This window comes from Rana temporaria, chromosome 3 (assembly GCF_905171775.1).
Source record: "Rana temporaria chromosome 3, aRanTem1.1, whole genome shotgun sequence".
NCBI lineage: Eukaryota > Metazoa > Chordata > Amphibia > Anura > Ranidae > Rana > Rana temporaria.
The window spans coordinates 231,170,720-231,196,413 of NC_053491.1; the positions used below are offsets into that span (position 1 = coordinate 231,170,720).

At 43.4% G+C, this 25,694-nt stretch overlaps 1 protein-coding gene across 1 annotated transcript; it reads right to left on the reverse strand.

Moving 5' to 3' along the window:
- Nucleotides 1-1,589: 1,589 nt before the first annotated feature.
- MXD3 (MAX dimerization protein 3) lies at nt 1,590-25,013 on the reverse strand. Its single transcript, XM_040344423.1, has 6 exons — nt 24,663-25,013; nt 13,509-13,605; nt 7,594-7,623; nt 6,391-6,505; nt 2,902-3,076; nt 1,590-2,807 (listed from the first exon to the last, which is right to left on the reverse strand). Exons 1-6 carry the CDS (start codon nt 24,730-24,732, stop codon nt 2,689-2,691), a joined length of 606 nt encoding a protein of 201 aa, XP_040200357.1. The 5' UTR covers nt 24,733-25,013; the 3' UTR covers nt 1,590-2,688.
- Between the last annotated feature and the right edge of the window lie 681 nt (nt 25,014-25,694).

Below are 25,694 nucleotides of genomic sequence, written 5' to 3' on the forward strand. Positions count from 1 at the left end.
AAAAAACAAAAAAAAAAACTATCCTTTTACAACCCCTTTAAATACATTTTTAATGGAAGGGGAATGCACCTAAAACTCTTCAACAAAAGCCTGTCATCACGGACCCTTATCTGTTCATCATAATTAGGATTGTCCCGATACCACTTTTTTGAGTACAAGTACCGATACTTTTTCCCCCCAAGTACTCGCCGATACCGAAACGTGTTTTTAATGGCATGTGACAGTATTTAGTTTTTTTACAAATTTTTTTTTTTACAGTGATTTTTTTTTTTTTTTTTAGGGGGGGGGGGGGTAGAGAGACTGGTTTGTAGTGGATTGTCAGTGTGTGTTTTTTTTTTTCATATTTACATTTTATTTTTTAAATTATTTAGTGCAATTTTTTTTTCTTTTTTTTTTAATCAGCCCTGTTGGGGGGGCTTTGGTGAGATATCAGGGGTCTTAACAGACCTCTGACATCTCCCCTTTAAGACAGAGAAAGGGACTAAGGACACAGATTCCCCAGTCCCTTTCTCTGCAGCCTCAGCTGAAATGAATGGGGGGAAGCTGCTCGCCATTCATAAACTGAAGCATCGTAAACACAGGTTACGATGCTCAGTTATGTGAATGGACAGAGTCAGTGATCACTGGCTCTGTCCATTCGGAAAAGGTAGCGGATTTAGCGGCTCCTACCTCTGCTCTCCATCCTGACAAATTGAGGTGGGAGAGCGGCACGGAGGGAAGGGGGGGGAGAAGACGGCTCGGGGGGAGAGCACAGCACGGAGTTGGACAGAAGATGGCACGGGGGGGGAGAGAAGATGGCACGGGGGGGGGGGGGGGGGCACAGCACAGATTTGGACAGAAGACGGCAGGGGGGAGAGAAGATGGCACGGAGGGGGACAGAAGACAGCACGGGGGGGGGGGGGGGGGGAGAAGACAGCACTGAGAAGACTTATATAATTTCGTACCTAAAAACTTCATATAATGTCTCACGGCTCCTTTGTAAGCGATAACATTTTGCGAGTTGCAGATATTACTATGATGTTATCCAAGAGCTGTTATTTTTTTTAATTGAATAGGTGTAGCCCTCATTAGCTATAATGCAGTTAGTTAAACCCACCGTTTGAATTTGAGTTCGAAAGGTCTAGACCAGGGATCCTCAAACTACGGCCCTCCAGCTGTTGTAGAACTACACATCCCATGAGGCATTGTAACACACTGACATGACTAGGCATGATGGGAATTGTAGTTCCTGAACAACTCTCTAGAGTAGACCAGGGGTCTTCAAACTGTGGCCCGAGGGCCAGATGTGGCCCTTTGCTAGCCTTTATCCGGCCCTTGGGGCATTATTCCTCCCACTGACACCAACAATGGGGCACTATTTCTTCTACTGATACTAATGACGGGATACTTTTCCTCCTACTGATAGGGGCACTCCTTCTCCTCTTATTGACCACCAACCCTGAGGCCATACTTACAATCTGGCCCTTCTAGAGTCTGAAGGACATTAAACTGGCCCTTTGTTTGAAAAGTTTGGAGACCCCTGGTCTAGACTACTTGATCATGAAAAAATTTAACATCACACTGGGTATCTAAAAATAAAAACACACGCATTTTTACAGAACAAAACACATTTACTAAAATAGAGGTTACAATATAAAAAGCTTATTTAGAGAAGCAAATCTCTTTTCTCAGAGCCAACACCAGTATATTAAAAATGTCAGCTGAGCTCCGGAATGTAAGTAGGCTGCACCTGTTATAAAGATTGTTGAGTCCCTGTCAGGAACGAGGACAGTTCATTGTCCTCCGAGTGTCTTAATAAAACAGCTAATCCAGGCCTGAGCAAGATGCTTGCTTTCCTCAGCAAGCGCAGGTAACATTTAAAATGTTTCACAATTTAAAAATCCATTCTGTAAACACTGAAAAACCCTCTCGCAGGCTTAAAAATACGATGCATAAAATCGATGATTTATAAAGTAGCTGTTTTTTTTTTTGCAGAGGGTTATGCAAGTTTATTTGGTGTGAGAACACAAGAATGGCGTTGACAAAATCTTCAGGTGTCCTGCAGCATCTGAGCGCTCAGATTAAGGATCAAAAATAAAGATTTTTTTTTTTTTTTTTTATTATTGTGATTCTTCAAGTGCACACATAGTTTAAGTGCTTCTTTACAGGCATCCAGGAGTGCAACCAGTGCACAGAGAGGTGGAGAAAGTTTTCCTAGCATTAAAATTGTACAATAAGTTAGGTAATCACAGTAGCACCAGTTGCTGGTTGCTTAATGCTCAAGGTTCTCTCCCAGCAAGTCTTCTGGGCCAGATAGTCCAGTAAGGGTCGTGTATCTATGCATCTTTAAGAAAGCCATTCAGCCCCACAGCTTGTAATATGTACTTTAACCAATGACCTGAAAAACGTATCCATATAACTAAAAACGGTGTAGCTGAACAGAAAGTATCCAGTGACCATAGCATTACTGGCGTATACCCCACCATTTAAAAGTTCTTAATAAGAGCCAAAAAATAAAATAAAAATGGTAGCAGAAGTCCAAGGTTTGAAAAGAGCTGCTATGCCAACACTGGGTTCCCCCTTATAATAGGGTAGTTATGCAACCATTGCATCCTCACTTCTTCGAGAGACAATACAAGTGTTTCTGCTACCAAGATTGCTAGCTAAAAACGTGTTACTGCTGTATCAGTCTTTGCATGCTTGCTGCCGTCATAACCAGGCGTGAGCAGGAGTGGAGTAACTGTGCTCCATACCAGCACTGAAAGACACAAAGAGGTCTCCTTCATTACCACTCAGGATTATTCCTTCAACATCAACCTCCAAATCTTCTGCAAATATAAAAAGAAGAAGAGTGCTGTAAGTTACATGTATGATACACCAGAGTTTTGACCATCCCTACCCTTTTTTTTAGTCAGTACTCACCTTGATCAGAGTCTGATCTCTCAGATGACAAGGCAGAGGAGTCTAGGCTATCAGCTCGGATTCGTTCAGTGCCATTGGAAGGTATAAGTTGTTTTAATCTCTGTCGGAGCCTCTGTTGTTCCGATCTCAGTTTATCCTTAAGGTGCTTTGCTTTTAGCTCCTGATCCTCCAATTTCTACAAAACAAAATTGAAGTATTAAGAAGGGATTTTTTTTATAATGGAAAACCTTACAATACCGTACTTGGGAATCTCACCGCATAAAAAAACGATGGAGCACTGCCTTATACGCTCCTAATCTGTCAATTGTTCATACCCTCTAGTCCCCCAAGCCAGGAGGGCATTACCACCATTTTTCTTTGCAGCCCTTTCCATACAGATTTGTGATCAGGATGTTTCTTGATAATGAATGTGACCAAAGAGAAGCTTTGTTATATTAAGAGAATTTCCAATTACCAGCCATTTTCTCGTTTAATTGTTTTCATTAAAAAGGCAGCAACAGGAGAATACAACCAATAGCACATTGCTTTACAATCAGCTAGCAAGAGAAGAAGTTTAAATGTGTGCATATGCAAGTAAACAGGAAAAATGAATAGCAATGTTTGGAACAGCATATTGTGTTGCAATTGTGAGAGCCTGGGGTAGGCAGCCCTACGTCACGAGGAAGAGCTCTTAAAAAAGGTCCGAAACAGAAGAGACTCCCAGGGTCAAAGTAGCACACATCCATATAATGGAGCAATATGTCCAGCTACCCACTGACGGTTCGGTCTGCGTTCAAACAGGGACTGGTCAAAATTCGGGGGCAGGAAATTGTCAAGCCGTAGTTGCAAGATTTTTTAGTGCTTTGATATGCGGTCAAGCAGCATAGCAATTATCAGCCATTTTAAACTAATATATATATATATATATATATATATATATATATATATATATATATATATATATATATATATATATATATATATATATACATATACATATACATACACACACACATACACACACACACATACACCCTTGGTTACAGTAGCTCTCTGGTGAAAAACAAATAGCTCTAAGGAACTTGTGGGTTGGATGGAGCAGACAGGTTCACCTTTTCACACAACCATTTTTTCCTTTCCTTTCTTCCTACTCTCTTTTTACTGTGACTGAACAAATGGGTTAGCTATTATGGAACAAGTCTTCTCTGCCCAGACAGAACTTATGGGCGCTCTAGGTTATAGGAAACTAGATAATGGTTAGAGATTACGTTCATGTGTGATCAATGTGAACAATCCCTTATATTATGTGTATTGATTGCTTAACAATACTAACCCAATAGAAATGTACAACTGTTCATTGTTATACTACACTATTATAAAAACAAAAATGTTCTGATGTCTGGAACTCTATACTACCTCTCAACATCGCAAGCTATGGACAAAAGTTACCTATTATGACAGGCAGCAACAGAGTATCAAATAAGCAATAAAAACCTTTGTAAAGAAAACTCTGGAAACGCTCCTAAACGCCACATTTATACACGCCGGGGTCAGGAACCCATTGACCATGGTCGAGTCGCTGCCTTGCCAACCTGCAAGTGTTTATCTCCCTCAGAGTGGCAGAGCTATGCAAGGAAGCGATCAGCTCGGGCATATTTGTCGCCTGAGCTCCGAGGCTGGGAAGCTGTCAAATCCAATCCCTGTCCCATGGCCTGCTCCTTCTTTACAACCATGTTTCCCCGAAAATAAGCCCAGGACTTATATTAATTTTGGCAACAGTAGGGTGTAGGGTTGGAGAAACTACCACCTTGGTCTGCCCAACAAAATAAAACACACCACACAGGACATGACAGAATTACAAATACAGTCATTCGTTTTCTATAAACCTGAACACCAGGAAAGTAAAAGAAAGAAAGGCCGCCCCCTACATTACAAGGATCAAATGCTTGTTTAGGACTAAGAGAAGACGACTTACCTGATCCTCTGTGCTACAAAACTGGTCCCCATAGTCTCTGCCAAGCATTATCAAAACTTATGAAGGGCCCATTAGCCCTGCACTGGACATGAGCAGTTCCGTTGTTAAAGCAAAGGGGAGAACCAGCTGCTGCAGGAGCGTAGGATCTGGTATGTAAAAGTGTTTTTGTTTTTTACCTCCCTAAGACAAACGAGCATTTAAACGCTTGCAGTGCAGGGGCAGCCCCAATGCAAGCGATGATTTTTACTTTTCCCAGAGGTGAGGTGGTCTTTAATATTTAAACGTTACAAGTATTTGTGGGTGTACATAACGCTATGAATTATGTAGGGGGGTGGGGGGATTGTAGGTTCAGCACTCATACACCTCAACCCACCTCCTATGCACTCAAATTATTGTTTGGATAAAGTGACACGTATGGACCGACTCCCTTGGCAGTGTGATAAATTGGTTCTATTGGTGGAGTAGCTTTGACTTTGCAGTATTCTTTTGATTATTTTGAGACAGCCATTGCTTTGCTTTAAAGTGAAGATTTTTTAAAATCTGTCAGGTGACACCTCCCTTAAAGGATTCAGACATCAATAAAAACCTGACAGAGGATCCACCCCTTCCTCAGTCTAATGACTTCACTTTCCTGTTCCAGGCTGCACCGGTCACCAGCAAGTTAGGGGAAAACTTCCAAACACAACAGTTCAGAATGATTACACATTTACTTACAGGTTTACTTACTATGCAAAAAAAATATAAAATCAAGCTAATGCGATTTCCCCCTTTCCCCAGCATACCACAAAATCTACTTATCCTTTTTCTGTATTATAGTGGAGATATACAGACGAAAATCAAAAGTTGCAGTTCAGAAGCATGATAGTCAACTGCAATTTTGCATAAATCATTAGCAAGGCAAAACTAGGGCAACAGTGGCATTTTCATGAATTAGTAACTACAAATATACTGATGATGGTCGTTATGTGAAGGGTTCACTCTTCAGAGCACAAATGTCATCTGAAGAAGCCGACGTGTGTGTGTGCGCTTCACATGTGACATGTTAAAGTGGTAGTAAACCCTCCTATCGTTTTCAGCCAAGGAAGCTGCCATCTTGGCCTCTGATTAATCTTCAACTGCCATGGTGCTGCACATGTGATCAGATATGACACCAGCCATTGGCTGGTTTGATAGTTTGGTTGAGAGCACAACCAATGTGACAGTTGGCATTACCGGCATGAAACTATTAATCGATGGGTTTACTTCCGCTTTAACTATAAACCTAGCAGAAGTAATCTTATACATGAGACATACATTCATTCAGCAACAGTGTTAGGTTTACAATGTCCGAGCCATCCACCAGGTGGGCTATGGTCATAAAAAGCAAGTGTGGGGGCAACCTTGGACAAGCAGGAAGGAGAAAGGAAATAAAAAGGGAAGGGTGCTGGCTTGGGCAGTGAAGTTCCTCTTCAATTGTGAAGCATTATTGTACCTGAATTCATGGTTAAAACTAAAAAAATAAATAAATGTAAACTAGTGTAATATTTGCAGCTTACTTTGATGTGCTGTCTGGCTCTGTGCAAGAGGCTGAGTGTTGTGTGTCGTGATGCTTCAATACTCAGAGGAACCTGTTGCTTCAGTTGTTCCAAGCATCTCCGCAGTTGTGCTCTCCTGCAATCAGAAAAACCAAGAGAGGATGAGGATGTGTCACAACCATAAAGTGTATTGGTATTCCCGCACTGCCAAAGTATTAAATAATGAAGTGTGGTCTAACTGCTACAATCACCGACAAGGTCAATCCGTGACCAATACAGGGATGTGTAAAAGTGAATGGTGCTGCACTGTTAATATTATGATCAAAGTGTGACTCTTAAGCTGATAAAGACATATATACAATCATCAAATATGGGATCCAAATGATGTACTGAAATCAAAACAATAAAAAACATAAGTAAAGTCATTGGTGACAGTGCTGGCAGAAGCTCGTACTCCGACGTCACTTCCGGTGCGCCTGTCTGTGCCGACGCATAGCGACACGCTCACGTGACTTCATCAGGGGTGAGCGTCACCTCCTGGCAGGAAAAATGCTTGTAAAAGTGTGTAATGCGTTTAGGCGCGTCAAGCTTTTGGGAGTTAATTAAATGAATTGGCCATTGTAATAATTTATTCTGGCCACTGAAATCAATTAATGTTCAAGCGCTAAATTGTTAACGTGTATTGAGAAGTGTCAAGCATTTTTTTTCAAAAACTCTGCTGCTCCTAGACAACCTGGCAGAGGGTTTTTTATTCTGCCTCTAAAATGCCTCTGTCTTTAAAAGCCAATGTGTACGAGGGCACAGGCATCCAGGACATCCGGGGGAATTTAGGGGCAGGAGAAAAAGCAGCTGAAAAACCGCCCAGTGTGCTCACGGTCTAAAAGTGCAGGCTCCACGGCAGTTATCTGCATCCTTGTAGACCTGACAGAAGCGTATTACCACCGGTGTCCTGTTCCAGGTCAAAGATGCAAAAGATATTGAAGGCAGGATTGGGCATGACAGCTCCAAAGCCTGCACCCATTGAAAAAAAAAAAAAGATAATAAATAATAATAATAATAATAATAATAATAAAATGTTTCGTCAAGGTTTCACTTTAAAACTGGGAGAAAGGGGATCCTGGAGTTGCCCCCCCCCCCCCTGGAGGTGGCACTTACAGACACAGGTCTACAAAGCCTTTCCATAACTTGAAGTTTATAGAAGTTTAGTATTACTTGGTCACTCACCTGTGCTTCTCTAGCTCATTGTGGACAGACCTGCAGAGCAAAAGAAAATAAAAAAATACATAAATTAATGGTTACACGCAACATATACGAACACCACTGCCATAACATAGCCCAGGCCCAGCACTTTGTGCTTTAAGCTTTCCAAGTTTTGAAGTACTAAAGCGAGGAGAAAAATCCCAAATTGGAACCTTACTGAGGGACAAAATTCTGTGTTTAAAAAATAACAGATGATTTAATAACTTTCATCATAGGTCTTCCCATGTTGACAAGTTACACAACAATTAACAGCATATCAATGGCGGTAATTTAAGGCTTAGTGTAGGTAAGAACAATGTAATACAATTTTGAGTGGTTGTAAAGGTGCACGTTTTTTTATTTATTTTGACTTCATACATGCATGAATGTAAAAAACCTGTGTGCAGCAGCCCCCTGAGCACCCCCCAATGCATACCTGAGCCCCCTCTCAATCCAGTACTCTTGCACTCCTAACTTGGCTTTTGGCAGCAGCGGGAGCCTTTAGCTTCCACTGCTGTCAATTGCAGCCAGTGAGCCAAGCAACAGAGGGGGCAGGGCCAAGCTGCGGCTCCGTGTGTGAATGAACACAAAGCAGCGTGTCAAAAATCGCACCTGCTTGGGTGCACCCAGCGTAAGCTGCTTGCTGTGGAGGCACCCATCAGGAGGGAGCAGCCAGAAGCGCCAGCATGGGACCAGAGAAGAGGAGGATCTAGGCTGCTCTGTGCAAAACCACTGCACAGAGAAGGCATGTTTTTAATTGGGAAAATAAAGAAATAAACAAACACAAGGCTTTCATTTTAAATTGGCTAACTCAGGCTTTCCATTTACCATGCATGTGTACTACATAAGTGTGATTTCACAATATGGACATTTATTAATCAGAGAGTGTCTATGTTTATGACACATACATGTACAAGCGCTACCTGGTTTATATTTATATCTACCCATTTTGTATTTATTTATATTTACCCCGTGTGTTCATTCTTTGGACTGGCTTTGTAAAAGCCTATTTCTATAAGGTAGCAGCTGCAGCCGGTAATGTTGGCATTATACTAGATCTGGGTTTTTTTTTCTTTCCATGAGCGCTTGTTTTTCAGTTTAGGCGGACTTCTCAATACAATTTTCTTTTTTCATGTGTACTATAAATTGATCCTTACACTTTAAGGCTCCATGCACACTGGAAGCTTAAATAAATAATAAAAAAAAAAAAAAAAAATAATAATAATAATAATAATAATAATAATAATAATAATAATAATAATAATAATAATAATAATAATAATAATAATAATAATAATAATAATAATAATATAAAAACAACGCCAGTAGCTTTGCAGGGAGCCTTTCAAGGTTTAGCGTTTTTGCAATAGCGTTTTTTTCAGTGTAGCGTTCTTTAGCTTCCCCCCATGGATAAAAACAAACGCAAAAAAACGCTGCCGAAATGCATTTGAACGTTTTCCGTCCATTTGCCTTTTTTTTTCCCCGCTGAAAAACGGCACTTTGAACAAGATTTTCGGGGGTTTTAGAAAAAAGCCCATAATCTCAACTGCTCATTAACGCTAAAAAAAACTTCCATGTGTGCATAGACACATAGGCTAACAGAGTGCAGTTTATAGGCTTTAAAAAAAAAAAAAAAAAAAAAAACAACACACACAAAAACGCCGATAAACTGCAGTTTATGAGCTTAAGTGTGCATGGAGCCTTAGCTGCGCTCCAATTACTTGGGTACATTTACAATAGTGTTTTCAAAATGTGTTTGATCTAAAACTAACTTCTGCTTGTTAAATTCATATTTTTCTCTAACTCTAATATTATATTTATAAGAACCACTTTATTAGCTACAGTGACAGAAAAAAAAAAAAAGTAAAAGTATTTGACCCCCTGCCAATTTTGTACATTTGCCCACATACAAATAAGGAGTCTATAATTTTAAATCAGGGCTCGACAAAACCCCAGCGTCCGTTCGCTATTGCGACAAGAAATAGTGACCTGGCGCCCGGGGAAGCTTAGGCCTGCAGAAGGCCGCGGCCTCAATTACCGGCCGCGGCGGGGGAGCACGGAGACACAGGATCCTGTGTCTCCATGCGCCCCCACCTCCCCTGCTGCGTGATCGCGGCTGGCCGGTAATTGAGGCCGCGGCTTCGCGGCCTTCTGCAGGCCTGAGCTTCCTTCTTTCCTTCTGTGATCTAGCGCCATCTTGTGGTGGCCGTTGGCATTACACGTAAAACAGCAATCCAGCATTTCTAATGTGTTTTTCATTGTGTTTTGACTGCCATCTCCTTCCCTCCAATTAGAACCCCCAAACATTATATATATTTTTTATTCTAACACCCTAGAGAATAAAACGGCGGTCATTGCACTACTTTCTGTCACACCGTATTTGCGCAGCGGTCTTACAAGCTCACTTTTTGGGGGGGGGGAAATACACTTTCCTTAATTTAAAAATAAGACAACAGTCAACCCAATTTTTTTTATATTGTGAAAGATAATTTTACGCCGAGTAAATTGATACCCAACAACATGCCACACTTCAAAATTGCGTCCGCTCGTGGAATGGCGACAAACTTTTACCCTTTAAAATCTCCATAGGCTACGTTTAAAAAAAAAAATCTACAGGTTGCATGTTTTGAGTTACAGAGGATGTCTAAGGCTAGAATTATTGCTCTCGCTCTAACGATTGCGGCGATACCTCACGTGTGGTTTGAATATTGTTTACATATGCGGGTGCTACTCATGAATGCGTTCGCTTCTGCGCGCAAGCTTGGCGGGACGGGCGTGTCACTTCCACCCATGCTTCTTAAAGAAATATTTTCTGGTTGTCATTTTTTCAAATGACACATTTTTTTTTTTTTTTGCATTTTAGTCTAAATAGGAGATCCAAGGTCTTTTTGACCCCAGATCTCATATTTAAGGAGGACTTGTCATGCTTTTTTATATTACAAGGGATGTTTACATTCCTTGTAATAGGAATAAAAGTGATCCATTTTTTTATTTATTTTTGTGTAAAAATGTATAAAAATAAATAAGCTTGTGCGCAGTCAAAAGTTCACCTGACTTTTGTGTGACCGTGTTGTATGCAAGGCAGGCTTGGGAGGAATTCCGTCAGGAAAGACATCAGGTTTTTTCGACGGGAAAACCGGTTGTGTGTACGGGGCATAAGGCCCCAATTTGGTCTAAGCTACAAAAGTCCAGAAAGGAAGACGGTCTAAGCCAGGCTTTCCCAATCAATTTATCTTAGATGAACCCTTGGCAAAAAGTTTGAGATCCCTTGGAAACCCCGAAATAATGTTCACATCTGCAGAACATTGCTGTGATCAGAGAGCTTTTGATCTAACAATTTTTTTATTTATTTTTTCAAATAGCATTAAAGTGGAGTTCCACCCATAAATATAACATTACATCAGTAGTTTTAAAAAAAATTCATTAGTCCTTTACGAAAAAGTTATTTTTTTTTAGATGCCTTCAAAGTGTTGTTGCTAGGCAGAATAGTTAATCTTCCCACTTCCTGCACCTAGGTGCTTAAGCTTCCTAACCTACACCGCACAGACTCCTGGGAATGTAGTGGGTGTAACTTTCCAGGAGTCTGTGCACTCCCCAGTCTCGAAGAATCATGTGACTTGGACAGCACAGGTGCTGAAACCTGATCTGACACTGAGCATGTGCGAGATTTGCAAGGCTGAAATCCAGGAAGTCATACAGTCTAGCTTCATGATGCCCACACTTAAGATGGCCCCAGTCAATTTCTATTTTATAAAGTGTCTAAATGCTGTAACAACCTAACAAAACGGACCTTAGTTTACAGACTAACTTTACTAGAATACATTAAGCTTGTGTATTACAGGGGTATTTATATATAAAAAGTGAAATTGTGGCCGGAACTCCGCTTTAAATAAAAGAATCAATATTAAAACATACCTATTTAATGTGAAACTTGTGCTTGTTTCTTTCTAAACAGAAGCTTAACTTGAAATAAGCAGGGGGGCAGCAGGGCGGGGTACATTTGTGGAGAGCGGAATCAAGCAGGGTCTGGGTACGAAAGCCATTGCTGAGCAAACACAGAATCAAATAACTGCATATGAAGACCATCTCAAGCAGCTTGTAGAGGAATCTTCATTGAAAAGAAAAAAAAGGGGGGGGGGCTAGCAAAAAAGAGACATTTCTCAGCAGAGCAGGCAAAGGGCAATCATCCTCAGTCTGGACAACAGAGAAAAAAAAAAACCTGAGCATTCTGGTTTATACCACCGGGGCTGGCCTACAACTTTTCTGCTATCTAGCATCTAATCCTCCTGCAGGTGGCAGCATAACCAGACTTGTTCTGAATGCCCGAGTCCCTTAATGCAGTGGTCATCAACCCTGCCCTACAGGGCCCACTAACAGGCCAGGTTTTATGTATTACCTTGGGGAGATGCAGTCTAGAATACTGCAATCACTGAGGAGCAAATGATATCACCTGTGATGTATTTCAGTTATCTTGCAAACCTGGCCTGTTAGTGGGCCCTGCAGGACAAGGTTGATGACCACTGCCTAAGGCTGGGTTCACACTTGTCCGACAAACGGTCCTACATTGGGAGCCTCATGTAGCATGACGTGTGAAAATCAATGTTTCCCTATGAGAGCTGTCTTAACTGGTCCTACACAAGTCGGTCCGACTTTGAAAATGCTCCCTGTACTACTTTTGGTCCTACATTGATCCTACTTCAGGCCCATTGAATATCATTGAAGTCGGACCAAAGTAGTATCCTGTTCATGAAAGTAGGATGGATGTAGGACCAATGTAGGACCAATGTAGCAGAGCAAAGTAGGATGAAAGTAGTGTAGTAGTGTGAACCCAGCCTCAGGCTGGGTTCACACTTGTCCGACAACGGTCCTACATTGGGAGCTCATGTAGCATGACGTGTGAAAATCAATGTTTCCCTATGAGAGCCGTCTTAACTGGTCCTACACAAGTCGGTCCGACTTTGAAAATGCTCCCTGTACTACTTTGGTCCTACATTGATCCTACTTCAGCCCATTGAATATCATTGAAGTCGGACCAAAGTAGGAGCCTTGTCCTAACCATGACATCCGACATGTGATTACAGCAGCAGTAAAAGGAATTTATCTCACTCTGGGATTGTTTTGATTGGTCAAAGAACAGGTCAGACTATCACAAAGTCGGATCAAAGTAGTATCCTGTTCATGAAAGTAGGATGGATGTAGGACCAATGTAGGACCAATGTAGCAGAGCAAAGTAGGATGAAAGTAGTGTAGTAGTGTGAACCCAGCCTCAGGCTGGGTTCACACTTGTCCGACAACGGTCCTACATTGGGAGCTCATGTAGCATGACGTGTGAAAATCAATGTTTCCCTATGAGAGCTGTCTTAACTGGTCCTACACAAGTCGGTCCGACTTTGAAAATGCTCCCTGTACTACTTTGGTCCTACATTGATCCTACTTCAGCCCATTGAATATCATTGAAGTCGGACCAAAGTAGGAGCCTTGTCCTAACCATGACATCCGACATGTGATTACAGCAGCAGTAAAAGGAATTTATCTCACTCTGGGATTGTTTTGATTGGTCAAAGAACAGGTCAGACTATCACAAAGTCGGATCAAAGTAGTATCCTGTTCATGAAAGTAGGATGGATGTAGGACCAATGTAGGATCAATGTAGGACCGATGTAGGACCAATGTAGCAGAGCAAAGTAGGATGAAAGTAGTGTAGTAGTGTGAACCCAGCCTGAATGGACTGAAGAAACAGGAAATTGTTCCCAACAGGAAAACAGTACACAAATAGCCACAGAGGCATCGGCTTTGTTGTGCTGCATCTTAACTTTTCCTTATATATAAGCCTGCGGCGCTGTATCATCCAGTGCCTGATTTTACAAGTTGCACAACATGGCAGTTCTGGGGATGCTCACCTAACGCTGTCTGGATTGCTGTTTGTTCTCTGTCGTTTCCTTCTTCCAGGAGTGGCAGTGTTGCAAGGCAATATGGAGGCATATCCATGTTCAGCTTCTGCAAGAATGAGAAGGCATTGTTGGTCATTTTACATAATGGGGGATAGATAAACAAATGTGGAGTTTTCAGGCGTTACGGGAGCTAGGCATCATGTACAGCAAGAGTTGTAGAGTAAATCTCCGTTAATAGCAACCAGACTGCAGCACATTTTAGGCAGAATACATAAAGACCGATGACTAGGGCAAACTCACTTTGAGTAATAAAAAACCACGATACTAGAACCATCTTGTGTTAACAGTAAAGAATAGATTCAGGTTTCAATTGGATGGGAAAAAAAAAAAAAAAAAAAAAAAAACCAAGAGAATCTAGTCTTTGCCTATTCAGAGCAGGTTTTCTTGTAAGAATAACCCCTAACCACCCATACCCCACCTTACTGCGCCCCCCCCCCCACCAAAGTGTTTATTAAAAGGTGTTGTAAAGGTAATTTTTTTCCTAAACAGCTTCCTTTACCTTAGTGCAGTCCTCCTTCATTTACCTCATCCTTCCATTTTGCTTTTAAATGTCCTTATTTCTTCTGAGAAATCCTCACTTCCTGTTCTTCTGTCTGTAACTCCACACAGTAATGCGAGGCTTTCTCCCTGGTGTGGAGTGTCGTGCTCGCCCCCTCCCTTGGACTACAGGAGTGTCGGGACACTCTCTACGTTGCAGATAGAGAAAGAAGCTGAGAGTTAGTGAGCATCCTGGCTCTCCTGTAGTCCAACTCACAGCTCCTTTCTCTATCTGCAACATAGAGAGCGTCCTGACACTCCTGTAGTCCAAGGGAGGGGGCGAGCACGACACTCCACACCAGGGAGAAAGCCTCACATTACTGTGTGGAGTTACAGACAGAAGAACAGGAAGTGAGGATTTCTCAGAAGAAATAAGGACATTTAAAAGCAAAATGGAAGGATAAGGTAAGTGAAGGAGGACTGCACTAAAGGTAAAGGAAGCTATTTAGGGGGAAAAAATTATACCTTTACAACCTTTAAATAAGTGCTTCTTTTGGTTATGCAGGAGTATGTGATCTTATTCCATTATGTAATGCTCAGATCTGAGTGCCAAGTTGCCAGGCACAAACAATATCTGAGCAGGATGAGATCAATAACTCGGACCCAACTCCTGGCTCCAATGAAGTGGTGGGGGAGCATTCAGAAGGGGAGTATAACCGGGTGGGGCGTTTTTCTTACAAGCTATTTTCTTGTCCCGAAGGCCTTTGAAAATACAGCTGGGTATACACGTGTTAAATATCGGTCCATGCGTACACCTCTCTGTACAGGCTTCTGCCAACCAGTCCTGCTGGAAAACCAACATTCGATCAGCTACTGCAGCCACTGATCAGTGTATTCTGATGCGTCTGACGGCAGGTAGGGGGTGTAAGGGGGAGTCACCGCTGTCAGAATACAATAGCACAGCAGAGGAGATCCCTGCATTCACATAGGTTGTGTAAATGCAGGGATCAGCAATTTATTTTTCCATTCAACCTGCTGGTTTAATAAAAACAAACAAAACAAAAGCTACATGTATACGCAGCTTATCTTAGTTGCTATAAATACAAAAGCTTAAAAAAAAAAAAAAAAAAAAAAAAAGGGGGGGAAAAGCCCAGCATGTGAAGAGAAAAGACTTACACACGATCGGAATTTCCGACAAGAAAACCGTGGATTTTTTTCCGACAGAATGTTGGCTCAGACTTGTGTTGCATACACACGGTCACACAAATGTTGTCGGAAATTGCGAACGTCTAGGACGCGGCGATGTACAACACTACGACGAGCCGAGAAAAATGATTCCGAGCATGCGTAGGATTTTTGTGCGTCGGAATTGCATACAGACAATCGGAATTTCCGCCAAGAACTTTTCCAGCCGGAAAATTTGCAAACCAGCTCTCAAATTTTTGCTGTCGGGAATTGCGACAGAAAATGTCCGATGGGGCCTACACACGGTCGGAATTTCCGACCAAGAGCTCACATCAAACCTTTGTCGGAAATTCAGATCGCGTGTACACAGCATTAATCTGTTGCCAATATTAGGTGTGCTGAACAGCTAAAGTGGCTTCTGCTTCTTGGGGTTGTCGGATGCCTGACCCTCCCTCTGCACACTGTGGTTCTATCTGCAGGGCTCTCCATCAATACCGTGTCCTATAATGACAGGGGGCAGCAGATGGAACCATGCTAGAGATACTTCAGCAGGTTTAGCTCTGCAACAAAGTCAAGATAATTAGGGCCAGATTCACAGTGAGAGTACGCCGGCGTATCTACTGATACTCCAGCGTACTTTCAAATTTGCAGCGTCGTATCTTTAGTTTGAATCCTCAAACAAAGATACGACGGATTTCGGCTTCGATCCGACAGGCGTACGGCTTCGTACGCCTTCGGATTGTAGGTGCAATACTTCGGCGCCCGCTGGGTGGAGTTTGCGTCGTTTTCTGCGTCGGGTATGCTAATTAGCTTTTTCCGGCGATTCACGAAGGTACGCGCGACCGTCGCATTCTCTCACGTCGTCGCTAGTCGGCTTTTCCCGGCGTATAGTTAAAGCTGCTATTTTGTGGCCTATAGTTAGACTTGCCATGTTAAAGTATGGCCGTCGTTCCCGCGTCGAATTTTGAATTTTTTTTCTTTTTTGCGTAAGTCGTCCTTGAATAGGAAAGGACATAACTCATGTCGACGTTCAAAAAAAATTACGTCGGTGCGACGTCATTTCGCGCAAAGCACGGCAGGAAATTTCAAAAAAGAGCATGCACAGTACGTTCGGCGTGGGAACGCGCCTAATTTAAATTATCCACGCCCCCTACCCGGATCATTCGAATTAGGCGGGCTTGCGCCGGAGGGATTTACGCTACGCCGCCCCACATTTACAGGCAAGTGCTTTGTGAATCAAGCACTTGCCCGTAAAACTTGCAGCGGTGTAATGTAAATGCGATACGTTACGCCGCCGCAAATGTACCTGAATCTGGCCCTTAGTGTAGAAAGCGTAAACGATAGGCAAAAATCCTTTCCTTAACAAGCTGGGCTTTTTAAAACTTTTTTTTTTTTTTTCCCTAGCAACTGATCACTTTCAAACCTGAGCTCCAGGCAGATTTAAGACACAAATGAATTCAGCTCTGCAATCATTAAAATGGAACTATATATATATATATATATATATATATATATATATATATATATATATATATATATATATATATATATATATATATATATATATATATATATATATATATATATCGAGCAGGTAGTTTTTTTTTTTTTATTTATTTATTTTTTTCAAAAGAGACATGCGATGTTTCTTGTGCAATTAAACACACTGCTTGCAAGCTTCAATTGAATGTACACTGAGCCGTGCATGCTTAGCTTACCTACACTGTCGGCACATTGGGCAGAAGCTCGTCTTCCCCTATAGTCAATCAGGATGGCCGAAGATCTTCACCCAGAAGAAGCCCGGGGGGAATATGTCATTACAGAGGTGAGCACCTGCAGACTTCAGTTCCACTGTAATACATCACTAAGGCCTGGTTCACGCCAATGCATTTTGCAGTGCATTTTCAGCTTTGCAGAAACGCACTACAGTCCATTTAAACATGATTTCTTATTATTATACAGGATTTATATAACGCCAACAGTTTAGGCAGCGCTTTACAATATAAAAGGGAGACAATACAATACAAGAGGGCCCTGCTCAGAAGAGCTTACAATCTAATAGATTTCTTACGGGTCACATTCACGACTGCAAATTTTCAACCGATGCGTTTTTTTGGAAAGGGGCAGGGCCTTCTTGAATGCAGCACGTTGCATTTTTGGTTCTGTAGATTTCAATGGAATTGCAGCAGAAACGCATTAAAACTGCAGCGCTTGCATTTTTGATGCGTTTTTTCCTGCATAAAAACAGACACCTCCCAAAACGCTTTAAAAACACATTAAAACGTGAAAAAAACCCTCTAAAAACGCATCAACCGCAACCCACATTAGGTGTGAACCTAGCCTAAGGGCCTGTTGACACCAGGTCAGCTCGGACTGTGCTGGGCAGAATGCTTGGTCTCCTACCAGTATAATTTTCCAGCCCACCACCACCTCACTGCAAACAATAGAACTTAAAGTGATATTAAGCCCAAAAGCCAATATTTATCATATTGCAGCTTGCCAATTCGTAAGCCCCATACACACTATCAGTTTTCCTGCAGGTTTTCTCCTCGGGTTTACCAAAACCATGTAGTGCATGGGCCTGCCTGATTGCATACAAATTGAAACTCTTGAGGTTTGACCTCATATTAGATGGTTTTGGTAAACCTGAGGAGAAAAACCTGCAGGAAAACTGATAGTGTGTATGGGGCTTGAGCTGTGATGGTTGTATTTGTTTTCTTTTTTTAGGCTCTCCTCCTCTTAAATTTTCACCTGGTGATCCAGCCAGTACGTCTGTTGCAGATGTATTGGTTTACAGCAGGAGTGTCCAAACTTTTTTCAAAGAGGGCCAGATTTGATGAAGTGAACATGCGCGAGGGCCGACCATTTTGCCTGACATTCTTTGAACCATTACAATTAAATGCAAATAAACAAATACACTGCCCAACAAGAATTCTCATGCCTTTTTGGCTGTGTGTGGTCAAGATTCTAAGATTGAGCTTGGGCGTCATATTTGGATATACTGTATTTATCGGCGTATAACACACACCTTCACTGTAAGAGGGAGGTTTCAGGAAAAAAAATTACATTTTAAATAAAGAATTGTGAAGCAAAATAAGGGGCATTGCCCATCAATGCAGCCTAATCAGTGCTCATCTGCAGCCTCACCATTGCCATGAATGCAGCCTCTGAATGCAGACTCACTATTGCCATGAATACAGCCTCACCATTGCCATGAATGCAGACTCACAAGTGCCGTGAATGCATCCTCTGAATGTAGCCTCACCATTGCCATGAATGCAGACTCACAAGTGCCATGAATGCATCCTCTGAATGTAGCCTCACCATTGCCATGAATGCAGACTCACAAGTGCCATGAATACAGCCTCACAAGTGCAATGAATGCAGCCTCTGAATGTAGCCTCACCATTGCCATGAATGCAGCCTCACCATTGCCATGAATGCAGCCTCTGAATGCACGATGCTCAGGGATTCTTTAGGGGCTACAAAAGAGATATATATCCAAATTACCAGTGGGGCCGCATTAAACCGGAAGGCGGGCCGCAATTGGCCCCCGGGCCGGACTTTGGACATGCCTGGTTTACAGGAATGAGACAAAGCATTTAACACTGACAGGGATGCTTTACAATTATCAGCTTTTATTTACGCGGGTTCTTCAAAATATTTTGGCATCTTCACCAGTGTGACAACTGCAAGGTCAGCTGGCTTGCCAGACTAGTCACATGACACTCCCAGACACGACCAATTACTACTCCTGCCACTCTCACCTTTTCCAACAAAAATATAAGTGCAGAAACGTTTTGCAGACCCCTCGTATTTATGCAAAATCATTATCCCAAAAAAATTGCTGTAAATGCTTATAAAGTATTAGCTGGAGTTTTTCTTAAATGTTTTAGTGTATCTAAATCTACTACTGCATCTAACACTTCCCTCCCCCCAGAATGACAGTGCAAAGGTGTCTCTGTGCTCCTTCATCCAGAGTGGAGGCACTCTAATACAGGAAGTGTGTAACTGGCCAGATCACCAGGTGAAAACTAGAGGGAAAAAAAAACAAAAACAAATGCAGCCACTACATCCTTGGTTTGGTAAGCTGCAATACATTACATTTTTGGTTTTAATACTGCTTAAAATTAAGTGGAACTTCATGACTTTTCAATAAAGTTTGCTTTGAAAAAAAAAAAAAAAAAGTGTGATGCGCCAAAATCAGCGCATTGGCATTACTGTTCTCCTACTACACATTAGCAGCTGCATTCCAACACAGTCACTGGCATGAACAGGCCCTAAATGTATTCTTTAAACACAAGCATGTATCTGAAGTTTACCTGGTATCAGCTGCTAGCAGTGCCTGTACAAACAGAGCTCAGACTGCGAGGAGGAGAAACAGCCCAAGGCATCAATCGGTTGTGCTGCAGTGTGCACATGTGTTAACAGGAGACATGCTGATAGGAGGAGAGAGCAGAATAAAGAGATGAACTCATCAGACTGTTTCCTTTCACTGCCCAATCACAGGCTGGGGAAAAGGACGATCTTCCTCGCCAGACAAGGATGTGCTGTGTGGCAAAGCTGTAGAAATCTCAGTGCTACCCCTATATATGCATTGCATCTGTGTGCTGAGCCTAGAGATCAGCTTTGGGCCCCTTGCTGCTGTGCACCCCTCACAGTGCAAGGAGCCCATCCAGCCTCACTGCCCACAGCCTATGGCAGGCTGCAGCTGGATGGGGTTGAATGTTGTCCTGAGTGGTACCCATGTTGGGGGGGGGGGGGCAACACGCATTCAGGGATGAATGCCCAGAATGCAGATCTTCTACCTATCCTTCATAAGTGCACTAAAAAGCAATGAGAAACACACAGCAGCTAGAAGACCCCATGTGGATTCCTGTCCCTGCGCCATCATAACCAAACTCATCAATTTAACGTTTAAAAAAAAAAAAAAAAAGGGAGTTCTATTCCTGGCATGTCGGTGTTCTGTCAGAATCGGTGACCCGTCAGAGTAAGTATCGGAAGTGACGTTCCATCAGCTGTGCATGCATTTGCTCATCTGACAGAACACCTGCAGTTAGAAGAAGGCAGCAGACATCTTACTTCCACCCAGTTACGTCTTGAATTTCAGAGTAATTTTAGCAATAAAGTGAGTGTATATAAATATAGTATATGGACATCTGCGATGCTGTTGGGATGTGTCATTATGAAAGGCTAAAGGTTTATCGCTGAGTAATGTTGGGTGTACCAAGATGGCCTCCGCCACCTTCCTACTGCTGGCGTCCAGCTTCTTTGAAAATGTCACATCCAAACACCATCACAGATGTCAATATACTATATTTATTCATATAGGCAATGGGTCTTCAAACTACGGCCCTCCAGTTGTTCAGGAACTACAATTCCCATCATGCCTAGTCATGACTGTGAAGGTCAGAGTTTTGCAATGCCTCATGGGATGTGTAGTTCCACAATAGCTGGAGGGCCGTAGTTTGAAGATCCCTGATATAGGCTCACTAAAATTACGCTGAAATTCAAGATGTAGCTGGGTGTAGCAAGATGTCCGCTGCCGCCTTCTGACTGCAGGCGTTCTGTCAGATGAACAAACCTGGTAGCAGTGGATGCATGACGGAACATCACTTCTGTTACCTAATCTTAGACCCCTTTCACACTGGGGCGTTTTTCGGGCGTTTTTTAGGCGCTTTGGCGTTTAAAAAAAGCCTGTAAAGCGCCTGAAAGAAGCCTCATCTGCAATCCCAATGTGAAAGCCCAAGTGCTTTCAGAGGCCTTTCACACTGCCAGCGCCCGAAAAAACGCTGGTTAAAGCGCTGCTAAGACCCCTTTCACACTGAGGCGCTTTGGCGTTAAAAAAAGCTTCCTCAATGGGAAGGGGGCTTTAGGAGCGGTGTATTAACCGCTCCTAAAGCGCTGCAAAGAAGCTGCATGCAGGACTTTTTTTTGACGCCCTGCCAGCTCAGCGCCTCAGTGTGAAAGCACTCAGGCTTTCACATTGGGATTGCAGATGCAGCTTCTTTCAGGCGCTTTTTTTAACGCTAAGACCACTTTCACACTGGGGTGTTTTTCAGGCGCTTTAGTGTGAAAGCACTCGAGCTTTCACATTGGGATTGAAGATGCAGCTTCTTTCAGGCGTTTTACAGGCGCTTTTTTAACGCTAAAGCGCTTGAAAAATGCCCCAGTGTGAAAGGGCCCTTACAGGTCACTGATTCTGATGGAACACCAGGAATCCTAACTGTCACACTTGCTTGTGATCTCAATAAAACAGGTAAACCATCAAATGGCTGCTGTCATAACTGATCACAAGTGCAGCACTATGGCAGTTGCAGATGGAACAGATACCAAGCTTCCTTGGCTGAAAAAGATAGGAAAGTTTAGTTCCGCTTTAATATTTACCTATGCATGAAATGAGGAGAGTGATGTCATACGCTTTATCTTGCGCATGTGCAGTATAACATTACTGAGCGATTGCGCAGTTTAGTTATGAGATTTCCCTTAAGGAAATGGTGACGTTGCCTTCCCAGGAGGCACCTGTGCGGCTGAGGCTACATCACCATCGCCTTCAGAAAAACCAGAAAGAGAAAAGATTTAGGCAAAGCAAAAAAAGATATGAAATGTTTTAGGTGATTTCATATCAGCATGCAGACATGTACACTAATGTGATATCTAGGTAAAGGCCTGTATTAAAGGATAAGTTCACCTTCGGGAACGTGTTATATGTTGCACCTGTTTTGTAGGGTGGCGCTTGTAACATGTTACCGACCCTGCGACAGCAGGCTGGGGATCTTCTCTTCATACCTGCTGTCACCATTTTGAAAAAGCTCCGCCCCCACACAGCCGCATCATTGATTCACAGATCCCTGCAAGTACTGACAGCATTTGCGGTTATTATGAAAATAATCGTTAGTTGCAGCCCTAGTATGAACCCGGCCTAAAAAGCAAAACCCGTTGGTCTGTGCTTCGTAGGAGCAACGCGATACATTGGGGTTGATTAGGGTTACCACCTCATCCCTTTAAAACCGAACACATATGAATGACACAGGATCTGAGGCCAATTTAATGCAGATAAGGCACCAAGTAAGTTTAAAGCGGAGGTCCCGCAAATTTTTTTTTTATTAAAAGCCAGCCGCTACAAATACTGCAGCTGCTGACTTTTAATAAATGGACAGTTACCTGTCCAGCGCGCCCGCGATTTAGGCAGCAGAAGACGAGCGATCACTCAGCTCTCTGCTGCCCTGCCGCCATCCTCGGTGAGAGAATCAGGAAGTGAAGCCTTGCGGCTTTACTGCCCGGTTCCCTAATGCGCATGCGCGAGTAGTGCGGCGCATTCCCAGTGGTCCCCGCTGTCTCCTGGGACCAGTGTGTTTCCCAGAAGGCAGCGGGGGGGGGGGGGGGGGGAAGTGGAGTGACTCCCATGGGAGTCTCTCCCCGGAAGTGGGTGCAAATACCTGTATTATACAGGTATCGCACCCCTCTGAAAGGTGCCAAATGTGACACTGGGGGGGGGGAGGTTCCGAAAAGCGGAAGTTCAATTTTTGAGTGGAACTCTGCTTTAATTACCACCTTAATCAGCCACAGAACCTGTGTCATACATATATGTTTGGTTTTAAGCCCTGGTTCACACTGCTGCATTTTGACATGTCAAATCTGCAGCATTTGCCGGCAATGACACCGTCCTAATCGGTGAGACGCATCTGCGGCGCTGCACTGATTTCAAAAAGTTGTTTCTGTACTACTTTCTGCGATTTCGGCCCGTAATTTGCACTGACATGTGTGCAGAAACTGCACAGATGTCTATGTAATCGCTGCTGAAGGCGGGACTGCCAGCGGGAGCAAAATCGTGCGAGTTCAGCTGAATTCCCGCAGCCCAGTGTAAACCTGGGATAAAAGGGATGAGGTGGCAACCCTGGGGTTGATTTACTAAAACTGTAGAGTGCAAAATCTGGTGCAGCTGTGCATGGTAGCCAATCAGCTTTTAACTTTAGCTTGTCCAATTAAGCTTTGACAATAAAACCTGGAAGCCGATTGGTTACTGTGTAGAGTAAGGATGAGCTCCAACGTGTTCGCATAGTACACGTGCAGAGCCCGTCAGGAAGTCTGCACAGCGCTGCGCTAATCACAGCCAGAGAGACAGACATTGTCCCGATGCTCGGCTGCAGAGATCGGGAAATGTCTCTCTGGCTGTGATTAGCGCAGCGCCGTGAAGACTTCCTGGCGGGCTCTGCACGTGTACTATGCGAACACGCTGAAGCTCATCCTTAGTGTAGAGCTGCACCAAATTTTGCACTGTCAAGTTTTAGTAAATCAACCCCTACGTTACATTATTCACCTTATTTTTTTATTTATTGAAATGTCACAAAAATACTTTTCATAGAGCTTTATGCACGAGTTGTGATGTAGCGCGTCACAGCACGCAAATGCCGCATTAGCACACAACAACACAGCGCAAGAGGACATAAGGCAACCTGCGCGTATGATGTGAATGCGCCCTTTGCCGCAGCAATGCGGTTCTGGTACAGTTAAAAAAAGAAGAAAATGCTATGTTTGCTACTGGTTAACGTGTAACGGACTTACCCTCTAAGCAGCATTCATGGAGGGACACAGCAGCAATAGACAGACGGGATTGGTAAAAAGAATGCACAGTGTCTTAGCAGGAGAAGAGAACGCGATGAGTGGGAGGGTGGATAGAGAGCACACAAAGAAATCTGACGGAGGAGTGTGTCCCAGAAGAGGGAGGAGTGACGGGATGGTCTCCAAAACAGACGTAAACAAGGATATGTTATGAAGAGGAACGCTGTGCTATAGATTGTACACAGGAAATAACATCAGATGATCACACTGGGCCAGTGACAAATAAACACCAGCCTGTGTATATTAGGATGGCCCCACATCAGATGTGCTCATCATCCCTCATAAGAGATTTTTAATCAATGTTGTCACCAAGGCTGATCGCTCCTTTTCTCTATAAATAGACAAGCATTTGTGCCAAAGATTACCCCCCCCCCCAAAAAAAGCTGCACTTAGTGTAGACATACAGATCTGTTCTGAGGAATGATGAGAGGAGGGGGAGGGGGGTTCCATTTCTATGGAGAAAAAGGAAACATTCCTGATCAGCTGTGCAATAACAAGGAGAACTTCTGCTGCCAAAATAAAGAAGCAAGGCCCATATTGAATACACTGCTATTGCAGATGAGGCCTGTGTCATCCATTACAACCAATCAGATTCATGCTTTTATGATTTCAAGGCTTGACAAGGATGCACCGATTGGATAAACAATCAATGTTCGATCTGTCTGTGCATAGAAGGCCATTAGGCCTGAGCGATGCTTTACCACCAATCGGGATCTTGCTTTTATCATGGCATAGTCTGAAAATGATAACGTGATTGGCCAGCCTCTCCCAATGGAGGCCCATTCCCTGATCCAATACAAGGGTGTAGGAACCGCTTACCCCGCTCTCTCCGCTCCACGTACTCGGCTGCCTGCAGCAGGACCTGGAGATTACTGGGCAGCTGCTCCATGGGCCCGGGATGTCAGTGAGATGCTATGAGCTCTCCAGGGAGGGTCCGAGCTGTCACTGGAGATGAGGCTGAGGGGCCGCCCGCTGTGTTGTCAGCCCGCGGAGGAACTATTATTTCCCTACACAATGCATGTAACTGACACCGAGCAACCCCGCCCACGACACGCCCCTCCGCTCACACCTCCTTCTCCTCTCCAACCGTAGCCAAGCCGCCGTCCTGCTTCTATGACAGCTCACAACCCGCCGCCCTCACCCCCGGCCCGGTCCCGTCTACCCCGGAGTGTATGTGTCCGTGTACGACAGCCCTGACCTCTGTTTCCATAGAGCTTCCTGAAACGGGCGGAGACTCCGGGAGGGCGGCGCTCTGATTCGCTATTGGAAACACAAAGGCGTGGCTAGACGGCTAGACGTCACTCCAGATGGCAACAGACTTTAGGCGGGAATGGAGAATTCTTTCAAATTTCAAAATTCCAGTTGAGGGGAAATAGTGACATAGAGCTGCTTGTACTATGGGCAGGTTATACAGACAATGGCTTCACACTTCACACTGCCCCACTCTACTGCTTATGCCTTATGATAACAAAGGTCCACTGGTTATTTATTTTCTTCAATACTAAAATAAGTCTAAGGAGCTCCAGCTAGGGTTACCACCTGTCCAGGATTCACCCGGACAGTTCGGGTTTGGAATCATGTGTCCGGGTTTCAGACACAATATTTACACTGGACTATGGCTTCCCAGCAGGGTGGTGGCTGCAGTTGTCTAAGCTAAAAGCCCATTCACATCTAGGCGACAAAACGCCGGACGCTTGTGCCGCTAGAGGGGAGAATTCCCATTGCTGTCTATGGAGATGGTTCACATCTCATAGACGCCTGTCGCCTGAAAAATAGTCCCGGACCCTTTTTTTCAGGCGACATTGGCGTTCGGCCATTGATAGCAATGGGAAGGATTTGAAGAAAAAAAAA